Consider the following 14606-nt stretch of genomic DNA (forward strand, 5'->3'; position numbering starts at 1 on the left):
CCAAACCTACTTCAACCTGCCAGCCTTGGCATGTGTGGGTAGCACCCACGTCTTAGTGCCTGATCCTACGGTCAAGCATACGGGAGCTCAAGTTAAGGGAAAAAAACTTCGACTTGGTATGAGCTCAAGCAAGGTCTACACTTAAAGGGCATCTGCACTTTTAGGCCAACACAGAGGGGAAGGAGACAAGATGAAATATTCCAAAAATATTTCTGAGAAAAACAGGAATGGTTCGGCACGACAGCTTTATTTGGTGAGTATTCCAGGCTGACAGAGCAAAGATGGCAAACAGATTTCAACTTATGACCCAACTCCAACTGACTGGTTGGGGCTGCTTGTAGGGCTGTGTTGGAAAGGACTCTGAGGTCAGGTCTGGGCCCAGAGGGAAGAAGTGCAGTGATTAACAGTGTGAGTGGAGGACGGAGGAGCAGCACACACGCTTCGCTGACAATGACCTCCAGATGCGAGGGCAGGGAGAGGAGGGAGCGGTGCGCAGAGTTTAGAGTTGGCCAACTAGAAGTAATCACTTCCTGGTGAAGGCACGTTACTAATGACTGAGGCAGCTGTATGGGACTGGGTTTCTGTCCCAGTTCTGCTACTGGGACTGGATATCCTACTGTATATCTGATGGCTGAGGGGGGAGGGAAAGAGAGTTAGTATTTATTAAGTGATAGCTATGTTCCAGTAAGCACTTTATATACATCACATTATTTCGTTAACTCCTCCAAGCCTCAGTTTCCTCAGCCATGAAATGGGGATATGCTGTGTGGCTTATGCATCAATATGCTGTGAGGATTAAATTAGGTAACAGGTGGAAGTTCACTGTATACCATAAATTGTTACAGAACTACAAAGTGTTAGTGCAATGACGATCTGCATTCAAGGCATAATCTAGGAGTTAACCACAGGACTCAGCCTCAGACAGTCTTGGGTTCTGATTCCAGCTTCATTACTTACTAGATTTTTGCTATACCCCGGTTTCCTCATATAAAAATTAGAGATAATATCAGTACTACCTAATAAAGTACTATAATTACAGGAGACAACACATGTAAAGGAGTGATCTGCAGTACTTGGCACACAGTAAGCATTTGATACATGATAACTGCTTTTAAAGATTAGAATTCATCCTGTGACAGAATTTAAAAAGATCAGATCTTTGCCACAGGTTTCATTAATAGACTCCAATAAAGTTTTTCAATCATATAAAAGTCTGGTGGAAAATTGACTTAATTTGGGGTCTTGCAGATCTAAGTTTGAGTCTTTCATCCCCTGACTTTGTTGGGAACAAATGGCAGGTGGTAAAACTGGAACACGGGCCACTACCTCCCAATCAGGAGACAAGCCGCTGTGACGGTACCACAGAGCTCGGGAAGGCGGAGCCTCCGCTGTGCGCTCTTAGGGACCACGACCTCGGAGTGGACGGGTAGTTTTCTGTGGACTTAGCGGGGCTGCTGGGTAAATGCCGCACATGGACGCTCACCACTTAGAAGAACTCGCCACAGGGGGCAAGTGAAATCTCTGCCCTGACTGACACAGGATGGACGAGCGGAGGAGACCATCCATCAGTGTCAGGAAAGATCTGAAGCACCTGGCTAGGCAGCTGAAATAAAATAAATTATTTACTGATCTCAGAATCCAGCTGCTCATCTGAATGCTCATAAAGGGTGTGCTGTTTGCTGCCCCGAACTTTGCAGTCGATTCTGTTTCAGAAAGAAAGAATTTCTGGACTACTGTGAGCAGGCTGTTAGAGTGAAAGGGTGTTATCATCTGCTTTCTTAGGAGGAAGTGAGGGTCTTAATATAAACCTGAACTCACCTAAACCGGGATAGGAAATGAGCTTGTTTATTCACTGCATGATATAGTACTCATAGGCACAGTTTATCTGTTGGTCACAAATTCCTTGAAGTTTCTGCTTATAATGCTAAAGACTGAATTTAGATTCATGGTAGAAACAAATGTTTGGTTATCTCTTTTAGAAGTTCTTCAGAGCTGTGACTCTCCACCAGAGGGCGCTATGTGTGCCACCGGAAGCATCCAGGGGTGACGGGGACCGGCTTCCAGTCACCTCACTTCTGAGCACCACTGCTCTAGAGAGAGATACGTGCATTGCTGTCATCATCCATTTCTACCTGACAAGTCTCCATCGTGGCTACAAGAGAAGCTTCCCCAAAAGAAACACTACCTAATCTGACCTGGTTAAATAATTCCAAGATGGTGGACCAGAAGAGAAAGCAACAGACAAAATAAACAATAATGCAATGATGACAACACTAAGACAAGCTACTGCTCAGAATACAGCTACTGGGCCACCTCCATCCAGTCCTGAAAGGCAAACGCTGTAATTCCCACTGCATAAGTACAGACACTAAGACTGAATGGGGAAGGGACTTGTCTAAGGTGACACTGTAGGTAGGTGGTAAAGCTGGGATTCAAGCCCATTCTCGGCTGCAGAGCTTGGGCTCTTCCCACAGATCCTTCTGTGGACTTTTTCCTTTGAAAGAATATACAGATCAGAATCTGATAAATTCAAGTGTGGCTTTTTGCCTTTGGAAAAAACCTGGGGAAAGAAGCCCACAGTCTTGGTTATCTTTCCAAGGCATTGCTTTTCACCTTGGGGAACAGGAGGGATGGGTTTGCTGATTACACTCGCATGGGAAAATCCCCGCCTTGTACCCTGGACCTCTACCTTGACTTCAGTCAGGCTGCTTACTGGGCTTCTTAAAACTAGACCCACTCAGAAAAAGCGGACCCTTTGTTACTGGGAAAGAACTATGGGCAAGCAGACTGGACATCTGAGGAGCATTCTTATTTTACAAACTTTTAATTGAAAATATACAAACAGGAAGTAAACAAATCCTAAGATATATATAACTTGACTTTTCCACAAAGCCCGCATACTCATGTACTCAGCACGCAGATCAAGAAACAGAACTTCACCAGCATCCCAGATGCTCCCTTCTCCAGTCACCCTCCAGGACAACCACCGTCCACTTCTACACGTTAGATTATTTTTGTGTATTTTTGAACATTATGTAGATGAAATCATACAGTATATTCTCTGTCCTCCTTTTCTGGCATCTGGCTTGCTTTTGAGCTGCTTTATTATTTTTATTTCTATGAGAGATACCAGAAAAAGCACCTTTAGGAAGAACAATACCGAATAACTTTGTTTTAAGAATCAACATTAAATAATAAGCAATTTTTTTTTACCACTTTATATATTTAGCTTTTTGTGAGGGGAGAGAAATAGGTCTACAGAGGGGAAAAAAAGGTGGGTTCTGTGCATCAAAGATGCTGGGTGCTGATTCATCTATTTAGTTTGTCAGAATCACTGTCATCTGAGCAGCTGATGTTTACTGAGCACTTGCTATGTGCCAGATGCCTAAGTATTCTGCCTGGGATATGACGTTTCATCCCCGTAATTACTCAACCCATGAGACAGAGACTATCATCCTTACCTTATAAATGAGAAAACTGAGGTGCTGTATCATTTGCATGTGGTGATACAGCTAAGCAACAAGCCAGGGTTTGAACCTGGGCTGCTAACTCCTGAGCCTGTCCTCCAGTGTTCCCTTGTGTTGCCGGGTCTCACCTACACAAGTTTACCAGCTGCCAGGCCCCGTGCTAAGTGCTTCACATGGAGTATTTGGCTTGTTCCCCTCAGCAACCCTAAGAAGCCAACACACTGATATTCCCATTTAAACAGAATGGAATTGAGGCTCAGAAAGATTAAGACACTTGCCTATCATGGCTGGTTACTGATAAAGCCACAATTTAAACCAGAGGTGAGTTTGATGCTCATCTTTTAATTAGTAAGCTACTGTCAGCATATTTCAAACTCCTGTTGGGAAAAGAGTATTTAAGAGGTTTTTGAGACTTTCTACAAATTAGCCAGACTAATGCCAACATTAGAAAAGGTTTTATTACGAGACACATACAAAACGTGTGTGAGAAACATAACATTAGTGAGCCCTAGAGTTCAAACTTTCTCCCTCTACACACAAAGCAAAGGGGGCCCACAAAGGGGCAGTGTGGCAGAGGTCAGCAGCGGAGCCAGGGAACAGTTCAGCTCCCTGCCTGAGTGAGCCTGGCATCTGCACCTGCTCCCTCGTCCTCCCAGCATCCTTTGTTAGGGAGCAGGTGCATGCAAGTTGGCCAGAGCATGGTTCTGCTCCTGGTACCGCAACCTACCTGCCGTGTGAGCTTGGGCATGAGACTTCACTTCTCTGCACCTCATTTACCTTCTCTGTCAGATGGAGACAGTAAAAAAAAATAGCTGCCTTTTAGGTAGGTAAGTAGTCCATGTAAAGCACTTAGCTCAGTGCCTAATACACAGCGGATACCTACAGGTAACAGCCATAAGTATGGTGACAATGACAGCATATTAATATTATGTTGACTACCATGACACTTTTCCTGCTCCTGTTAGGGTTAAGTCAAAACAGAAATTGAGCACTTCACTGAAACAAATTAACCCCAAATATTAATTGAAATTTAGTTCTAGATAATCTGGTGAGAATCCAAATATAACTTCCGAGAGCATTAAAAAGCTTCCCGAATAAAGATGTGAATGAATAAGCAATGAATTCTCTGAGTGAGAAAAGGCAAGTGGCAATGTTACAAAGCAGTTCTGAGGATGGAAGAGAATTACAGAATGAAAAGAATTATGGAACTTCACAGGAGTCAATCAGTTTGAAAAGAGTCTCAAGTTAGATCTATTTCTAATCTTCTGCTTCATAGAAGAGAAGATAAGACAGAGCACTCAGGTGGGAAAAAGGAGATACTTTGAATTTCATTGTTTCAACATTTTCTCTGAAAACAAATTATCATTAGTCATTCAGATTCCATAAAAGGTTTATGTTGTTTCTTTCCTGTATTTCTACACTGACCACTGACACCAAGCTCAACCACTGTTCACGTACTTACCTAACTGGACATCAGTTGTGAATCGCAGTCTGTGGATCATGCTGACTTTGAATGACTTGTAATGGTGGCTGCTAAGCATATCCTGTACTGTAGCTATGTCAATTTGCGAATCCTCCTCAAAAACCCCGTCTGCCCTTGAACCTGGGGAGGAAAAAGCAGTTTAACACATAAAGATACATGAGGCTTGGCAAATGGTGTCTGCTTAAAATGCTTTGGGATAAATTAAAATAATATGGGCTATTTAATTTGGAAAAGAAAAGGCTGAGCGATGACTTAATAATGCCATTCCAGTAAACAGAGAATGGTAACATATTAATCATTCAACAATTAATTCCACAAACACTGCCTAGTCTATGGCAGGCCCTTGGCTGGGCAGCAGCAATACAGAGGGCAGAAAATCTCCTCCTCGCCAGAAGCTCAGACTCCACCAAGAATAAGTCAAAAATCACAAAAGCATGGGTGGTCACACTTCTTGCTTTTTATTCTAATAATTTTCCTGATCATAAAAGTAACCCATGCTCCTTGAAGAATCCCTGTTCCTTCCAAGATCGTCAAACTGCCTGTTTATCAGCTTCCTGTTCTGTGTCCCGGTCTCCACTGGTGCAGGTACAAACCTGCTCACACGTGGATGGCTGTCACAGTCTCCTCCATGGCCTTATGGCCACCAGGCTCCCTCTGCAATTGAGCCACTACAGGACTTCTCAAGTCATCTTTTCTGAAGTTTTGATCATTCATTCACTCATCAAATGTTTAGTGAGAGTTTTGTGCATGCTCAGTACACTGATACGTGACCCTGGGAACAAATAAGAGGACTGGAACTCTAAAACCTTCCCTGGCTTCCCATGGCCTCCTGAATGAAGCACACTTTTTTCAGCCAAGCAGTCAAGGCTGTTAATAATCTTGCTGAAACAAAATTTTCCCATTTCACCAGTCACTTCTCACATACATTCTCTCAGTTCCTCCCAAGCTCCTCTGACAGTATTCAGGCTCAGGCTTTTCTACTTCCGGGCCTTTCCTCACGTGGTACCCTTGGCTTAGAATACCCCTTCCATCCTCACCCTGCATCTCTCAAAACCCCATCCAGGCTAGCTCGGATTCCACCTCCTCCTGAATTCCACAACAGTTGATCTATCTAGGGCTCTGGAGCCAGGGAGACCTGGGTTCAATTCCTGGCCCTGCTTCTAACTTGCTGTGTGATCTTGGGCAAGTGACTATTTCTCTGAAACCCATTATCTGCCATCCACAGAATATCAAAATGTTTTTAAAGAATGTAACATATCATACGCTTCACAAATAGCAGTCATGATTATTTTTATTCTGCTGTCACAGTGAATCACATTCAGCCTTGCACTAGAACTGCTGAGTGGCTGCTCTGTCCTAAACTGGAAGCTTTGTGAGGATCAGTGAAGTTTCTTACTCATCTCTACACCTTTTCCTGCAAGTAGTACAGGCAGCTGGCATGCTCTCAGTAAATGTGGCTGAATAAACAAATAAATCAACAAAAATAATGGCTATTACATGTGTGTACTTACACATCAGGCTAAGCACTTCACACATGTATTTAAGTCTCAAGGCAACCTGGTGGGCAGGTCTATAATTTTCCATATTATACAGATGCAGAACCTAAGGCTTTGGGAGGCAAAGTCATGTGCCCAAGGTCACACAAGCAAAGCTAAACTAACTCTCGCCACTCCTCACCCCCGAGTTTGAAAGTGATCTTCGGCAGGTGTGGCTGTTGGTGCCATTCAACGGTGGGAGGGAGCACCTGTTTGGAAGAGGCCAACCAGAGCGGGATGCCCGAGGCCTTGTGATGAGAACCCGGAGATGGTTCCACAGGGAAAGCTAGAGAGAACGCCTTGGCACAGAGTTGGAGGAATAGAAAACTCTAGATGTGGGTGTAAAACTAGAAAATTCTATTATATGACTGATAGCCTGCAAATTACATGTTTCCTTCCCCCAGTTATGCTTACCGAGCAAGCTTCTAAGCCAAAGTTGGCTTCTGATGCCTTCACATTTAACTCATTTATCAGGAATTGTACTTCCTATTTCCAAACACTACAACTGTTCCCAGCTTGAATCGTTCTAGCGCCTACAATGCTGCTTTCCCGCAGTAAGGATGCAGCCTAGCCCTCAGTGGGCCAGTCACTGAATGCCTGTGACCCAGTCCCACATGTTGGTCCCTCTGCCCAGGGCACCCTTCTCCCCCTTCCACTCCCTCCTGCCCTATTCCTTCAGGCCTCCTCCCCACTCCTCCGATGAGCTTATCGCAAGTGACACTTCAAGGAACCCTAAGACCAGCTCAGCTCCTTCTGTCACCGCACCCTGCATTTTCCTCCAGACTATTTATCACAGGTAGTAATCACCTGTATCTGTCATTAGACTGTAACCCCAAGAGCAGAAGGAGAGTGACTGCTCTACTCAACACTACAGCCCAGACCCTGCTAGTGCTACCGCACCCAGGAGAAAACAAGAGCTCAATAACAGATTCTTGGATGAAGACCAGGTGCCACTTCCCCAGGAAGGGGAGGATCAGAGAAGCTTAGAGACTTAACCAACATCACTTTGCTAAGACTAGTACACTTGCACCCAGTGTCTGTAAGGGCCACTGGTAACCCTGTTTTCTCTCTCTGGAACACTTGTGATTTCGGATAGAGATGCTGTGAACATGATCACTACTGTCTCCTAAGTAATGTCCACATCCCAAACCATGAGGTCGCTAGAAATTAAAGTTTCAAATAGTTGTTCATTTTTCTCCAAACATACCTTTCACTAAAACAGAACTGCCAAGATGTGTTTATTTCTATTTTAGAAACACTTAAATTGAGAATTTTGGAGAAATATTAAAATCCTTTCATGTTTTACATCATTTAAGGTCATCTTTTCTGAGAAAATGCCATTGTTAAATACAGCTTAGCTAAAGAACTTCTGTTTTCTTTACTAATTAGTATTTTCTAAATATTGCAGGTATTTGATTTTGAAAGAGGTAACAGTTCATTATGCTAAAATGCCAATTATTATAAAAAACCCCACACTTAAGAGTTTTACATTTTATGATGTTGGATTAAAACCAATTTAAAAATTACTTTAACGTGACATATATAATTTTTTACTGAGTAAATCCAATGCCAGCTGCTAATAAAGCATCTTCGCTGTAAATGATAATTCAGATGCTTTTAGATAAAGTGGTACATAAATATGGCTAGAAATTGATTTAGCTTCTTATAGAAGCTACTGAAGAATGACATATTTTGTTTAATACACCAGCTAATGTAGTCCTAAAAGCTCAAACAAGTGCCAGTTTTCACTCCTAAATTTGCTGTGAGAGATTAATGAAAACTTTATATTTTGCTGAAATGTTAATAATGGGCAGATGAGATGATAGGATTTTAGTAGAGGTCTTAAAGCTATGGAATAACCAGCAAGGCTTGTCAATTTCCTCATATCAATTTTGCTCAAGACTTATAAAGCTGGAGCTGGCTCAACACACTAATGCTTCTTGTATTGACCTTCTACTCTCTGACAGTGTAAATTCATATCCCATTTGAGGATTTAAGTCCCCCTGATACTTGGGTGAGTTCTGAGCCTTGCCTCGGCTGACATGAGGTGTGTTTACTTTTATGACCAGAAGGGCAACAGCACCTGGGGGAGCAGAGAAGGAGGGAGCAGTCCTGCGCTCACCTTGGATACATGCAGCTAATCCCAAAGCAGCTTATCTGCTGAATGGGGAACAACTTCTGGTCTTGGAGTTCCAGTGCCATTTCTCAAAGTAGGCTCAGGAGTGCCTGTGCTCAGAGGGGAGCGTGTTTGTGTGTACAGATCAGTCAGCTATCCAACCTGCAAGCTACTCTCCCCATGCCTGCAGTAGGCTAGACTGTGAAGGCACACTGCTGAGGATAAGGCAGGGTTCCTGATCTCAGGAGCTTACAAATACACTACAGAACACAAAGAAAAAAGTATAAGGCAGGGAGAAGTGCCCAATAAATGATGCATGCAACAGACACTTCATCTAATGACACAATCTGAAGGAGAGCATTATACCAAAAGCATTTTTTTGGACCAGAAAAGTTCTGACTTTGCATGTACACCTTTACTGCTTGTATCCTTCTGGAAAGGGGTGAACCCAATCATATATGACAGATGCTTGGCACTGCATCATTTGTATATTAAAATTACTACTGTACTATCAACTTCACATTAATAAACCACTTCTGTTAAGAGCAGACATTTTTATCTACTCAAAGTAAAAAACAGAACCAGAATGTCTTAAAAAATAAACATATTAAAAAAAACTCCCACTCCTCAAACTGTTAATTTAATTGAAATATAACCCTTTGATATTTTGTTAAATTAGCAATTAAAAAGGTCACAAGCAATTAAATGAAACAAAAGCCACACTGTGTTCATCTACATTAATGCTGAACTGGGTCTCCTCGTGAATGACAAGATAAATTGTAATGGTGCCTTCAAAGACTTCACAATGTATTTTGTCAAAGTCGGGAGTGTTAATGTCTCTATGTGCCATGGATTACCATAATGTATCGTGTCAAAACGCTCGAGCTGCAATAACTCAAAGATGTACTGTGATAGATCAAGTTTTGGGGAGGGGCCTAAAAGTGACTTGAGCACCAGAGCTCACTGGTGGACTGACAACAGGCTCTGGAAGGATGCCAGAGAGCACATTCCTGACATGGGAAAGTTTGAGGGACAAGCAGGAAATCCAAGAAAGGCAGGAGCTTAGCTGTCTGGAGTAAGGAATCAGGAAAAAGGAAACAAGGAATGGCACCCGTCTTAATGGCAAAACCAGGCCAGGGTGGGAGGGGGCAGAGGGAAGGGCAGAGGAAGTAAAGGAGGAGGCAGGTGGAGTACATGGCCTGCAGCCACGAAAGAGGAGGTACTGAGAGAGAGCCAAGGGCTGGGATGTGGCCTTGAGGCTTAACAACACTGGAAAGAAGCTGGAAAACTGAGTTCAGAGATGTAGATTCAAATCCTAACTCTGACACCAAGGGTCAATGACTGATCAAAACCTTGCCCAAGATTCCACTGTTGGGAAGAGGCAGAGCTGGGACAGATCCACTGATTCCAGAGCCCATCTCACCACATTCCCACGAGAAGCAGCAAGGACAGGGTCTGGGTGGGTAACTAGAAACTCTACGTTAGTGGTTCTCAAAGTGCAGCTCAGGACTCCCAGGTGTGTGTGTGGGGGGAGGCGGGTCCCATAACCTCAACACTGTTCTCATAATAATAACAGTAAGACATTATTTGCCCTTTTCATGTCTATTATCTTACAAGAGCACAAAGTAATACAGAGCTCACTGATGTGTTCCTGATTCCACGCTGCAGTCAACCTTTAAGAAACGATTCCACTTGAGTTTTGGTATAGCAACGAAAATTAATACCCAGTATTATCTGAAAAGGCCACTGGAATACTCCCCCTTATTCCAACAACATATCTGTGTTAGTCGAATTTTCTTCATATACTTCAACCAAAACAATTTACTGTAACAGAATGAATGCAGAAATAGACATGAAAATCAAAGTGTAAGGCAGAAAGAGAAAGAAAAATACCATATGATATCACTCATATGGGGAATCTTAAAAAAAGAAAAAAAAGAAGACACTAATGAACTCATCTATGAAAGAAACAGACTCACAGACATAATAAACAATCTTTTGGTTACTGGGGAAAGGGGGTGGGAAGGGAGAAATTTGGGAGTTTGAGATTTACAAATGTTAACCACTAAATATAAAAACAGATAAAAAGCAAATTTCTTCTGTATAGCGTAGGAAACTATATTCAATATCTTGTAATAACCTTTAATGAAAAAGAATATAAAAATGAATATATGTATATATATGCATGACTGGGACATTATCCTGTACATCAGAAACTGACACATTGTAACTGACTATACTTCAATTAAAAAAAAGTATATTCTATAAAGCCAAACATTACAGAAATCTGCAAGAATATAAAACAGTGCCCACTGGTTTAGGTGATAAGTCAATAATTTATCTTCCTGATGGAACAAAAACAAATGCTTTTCAGAGAAAGAAATAAAAACCCAAACCAAAACAGAGCCACTCTGACCATTAAATTTTTAAAAGAAAATATTTTAATTTTATTTTTAAAATGTCTAATAAAAATGTTATTTATGTTAACATATAATGGATTTATTACTGTTTTTAATACATTCATAAATATTTTAAAATCTCTTAGTTTTTAGTCTTAGAACTCACTGTACACTACTGGCCTTGTATTCATAGATACAAACTACATAGGATTTCAAACTCCATTCTATGGTTCAGTGAACCTTAGGCCATGTCAGAAAGGCTCTAGTCTAGTTATAAGTTAAAGTAACTTCTATCTTCCTTCTCCAGAAAGATCTACACCAACTCTAGGACTCAATCAGAAGTCTGGTGGCCTTTGTTACCTTCTCAACTCCCACGTCAACTCTCCGTAGTTTGTGTTGCGACATCTCCTCCAAGTCTGTAAATAGTCTCCCAGCACCCATCATATGACCGAAGCTGTGCTGGTGGCTTTGGGAACATGGGAGGATGGCAGGATTCCCAGATGATGGAAGGGGATAGGCCATCCACAGGGGGAATAAATATGGGAAAAACGTGGAGTCCACAAAGTGCGAGCATATATTATATAGGGAACAGCAAGTGTTTGCATCTAGCTGGTGTGAAGAATCTGTGAAGGGGAGTAGTGGAAAATAAAGTGGTGGGTGGTGGTCGGGGAGAAGTCTTCAAAGACAGCACCACCCATCTCAGGACCTGGTGTACAGTAAAATATTGCTGTGCAAATAACTGAATGTAGAGTAAACAGACCATCTTCTGGCCCATTCTATCTTGAAGCCTTACTGCTACTCCCCACATAGAATAATGCCTGTTTCAGCTAAAATGGATTTTGTTCAGGTTATAGCATCTGGCCAGAATGTCCTTTCCACTCTTTAAAATTTATACACCTCAAGGTCCAGGCCAAGGTCCAGTCTTCCCTAATCCCTTTCCTGAAACCCTGCCGCCTTTTGCTGAAGGCTCTCATGATAAGTGTCCTGCACGATAAGCATCTATATCCCCTTCTGGACCATGAGCTCCTTGAAGGCAGGAACATTCCATCCTACAGAGCACACAGCAGACGTTCTACAGATGCTGCTGGTGGCACGAATGAGGTTGATGAAACGCAGGTTAACCATAACAGTACCTGAGAGTGCACACCATCCCTTGTATTTACGTCAGTTCCTAGAGCCTAATACCCCATTCCTAGTTTTCCTCTACCAGACAGGGATCCTGCCTCGACAGCAACTACGATGGCAGTTAACACTCAGTGCTCACTATATGCCAGACATTATGCTCAGCACCTTAAACACATCATCTCATTTAATTTTCTCAATGTTCTTTTATGTTGCATAGTATTATCCTCTTTCTACAGGCAAGAAAATTAAGGCTCACAATGTCATCCTGCACATACAGCCATACAACTAACATAGGCTGGAATTAGGAAATAAACCCAGGTATAATTCCAAAACTGTGCCCTGAACCGTCACACAACCCCTTGAGTAAAAATGTTCCTTAGATGGGCTGGGACAAATCCATGGTCCACAACATATCTAAGGAGAACACAATCATGCCTGGCTTTGCCAAAACAAACAATCAGGGTAAAACCGAACTCTCTCTACTCCTTCTATAAGACTCAAAGTGAGATGCGTGAGTGAGTCATGGTGAAAACCTCGCCTTTATCTTTCTACATCCACCACATTTTTTTTCCAGAGGACTTTTGAGTCCCCAAAGCCTCATAAGCCCCAAACTTCAATTCTATTAAACACTTCCCTTCAGCTACTAGTCATTTTTGCTGGTCTCTAAAAAATAATCAATAGGTGATATACTACAAGGCACACATGCGCACTTGCATGCCCCCTGCAGTAATCTCTTCAAAGCCACCAGGATCACACGGCAGGACAGACCCTTCACTGAGTCGGCCGTGCTACAGCCAGGTTAGAGATCCTTGCTGTCAGTGTCTAATTGATTAAACTCTTGGAGTCAGAGCCTTTCCACAGGGAGATTTCAGACCTCCAATAAATCAGGGTAATCCTGTTTTATGAGGTGATCAGAAAGAAACGATTTCAGGTTTGCAGAATTTCTAAAAAGAGCAGATTATGGAGGCAGGGGCTTGGGGGTGTGGGGGGAGGTTTAGGCTTTGCATTCAAGCTCCTGCTTGTCCCTCAGTCTCATCCTTTCAGTGCTCTCTCCTTTGCTCACTTCATTCCACTCCATTCATTCGTTCATTCCCAAATATACCAAGCTCCTTCTTAAGGCCTTTGGACGAGTAAGTCCCTTGGCCTGGAATATTCCTCTTACTCATTATCTGATTAATTCCTCTTCATTCTTCCTCAAGGAAGCTTTCTCCTATTCTCATCAGCTCCAGGCCCCTGCTATATACTCTTTTATACCCTTCACGGCACTTATCACAACTGTGAGCTCTGTGATGTGGGGGCTGTGTGTCCTTTCTACTGCCCCAGCACAGTGGCTGGCCCAGAGGAGGAGCCATCAATGTTTGGGGGATGAATGAACAAATATGTGCCCAGAGTAAAGCCTTTACAGGATGATCATTCAAGGGTCTGGACCACTGGCTCATTAAGGGTTTGCTTGGAAGTTAGGCTGATAACAGAATTCCCATCACTTTCTCTTCCTCCACTGAGTCTTGGCCCCTATTCTAAACACAGGAAAAGTAATGGAATCTTCCAAAGAGCCTGGGCATTTTGGACAATTTACATGACAAAATATCTAAGAACTGTAACATCTGATCAACACTGAGGCATCTCTCTCCCTGACCCGAGTCAGAGAATGAGGGCACACATGCTGGGAGACCCCCACCTCCCATCAGGGGAGTCACTGCAGAAATGTCACCTGATGCATTACCAAACCATTAGTCAGGGGCTGCAGGGTGGATTCCAGGGCCAGGAGCCTACCAGAGGGATGCAAATCCCCGTGCCCTCACTTAGAGCTCATACAGGGTTTGTGGCTCATCAAACATGTTTCCTTACTGCTCTAATGTACCAGTGTATTGCTTAATGAAAGTTCTTAATTGTAATTCAATTAATTACATACACAGAGTCCCCAATTACATTTTCCAATAAGACATTGGCTGTGGTACAGGTCTAAATGCACTTAACCAATTTTAATATATTAAGACCAATTTCCCTTGAATACTAATTACTACCTAATGATAAAATGAAAAGGGGGGAACTTTCAAGACAGGGGGAGAGTGAAAAATGCAATTCATGTGGAATTTTTCAGCCCACATGGCACAATGCAGACACTCGTTACTGAAGAAGTAGTGTGGACAGGGCACAAGCTTGCTTCCAGTACTGATCAGCACTGTTTTTCGCCCTAGATACCACCTACCCCTGGCTGTGTTGGCCATTGCCCAGAGCGGCCTGCGGGAAATCGAAGAGGCTAGAGGGAAAAGAGGAATAACAGGGAGATGAAAGGCCACCACACACAAGCGCAGGCTAGCCGTGGTATGTGGGCATAGGCATTGGCCTTGCGTCTGTGTGTCATGGGCGTGGCCAGCACGCGCATCAGGCGGTGTACTTTACTATGTGAATTTAACGCATACAATCTCATTTAATCATCACTAATAGCCCTACAGGGTAGGGATTCCCATCACATTTTAT

The 14606-nt window shown here is 42.8% G+C and overlaps 1 protein-coding gene across 11 annotated transcripts in view; it reads right to left on the reverse strand.

Annotated features, from left to right (window-relative positions):
- Positions 1-14606, reverse strand: part of MAPKAP1 (MAPK associated protein 1) — a 209748-nt gene that overhangs the window by 35621 nt on the left and 159521 nt on the right. For all 11 annotated transcript variants that reach the window (XM_064490513.1, XM_010984339.3, XM_031450461.2 and 8 more), the window contains one exon: positions 4930-5070. In XM_064490513.1, the coding sequence (XP_064346583.1) occupies positions 4930-5070 (141 nt within the window). The remainder of the gene's footprint in view (positions 1-4929; positions 5071-14606) is intronic.

The sequence above is a fragment of the Camelus dromedarius genome, chromosome 10 (genome assembly GCF_036321535.1).
Source record: "Camelus dromedarius isolate mCamDro1 chromosome 10, mCamDro1.pat, whole genome shotgun sequence".
NCBI classification, from domain to species: Eukaryota; Metazoa; Chordata; class Mammalia; order Artiodactyla; family Camelidae; genus Camelus; species Camelus dromedarius.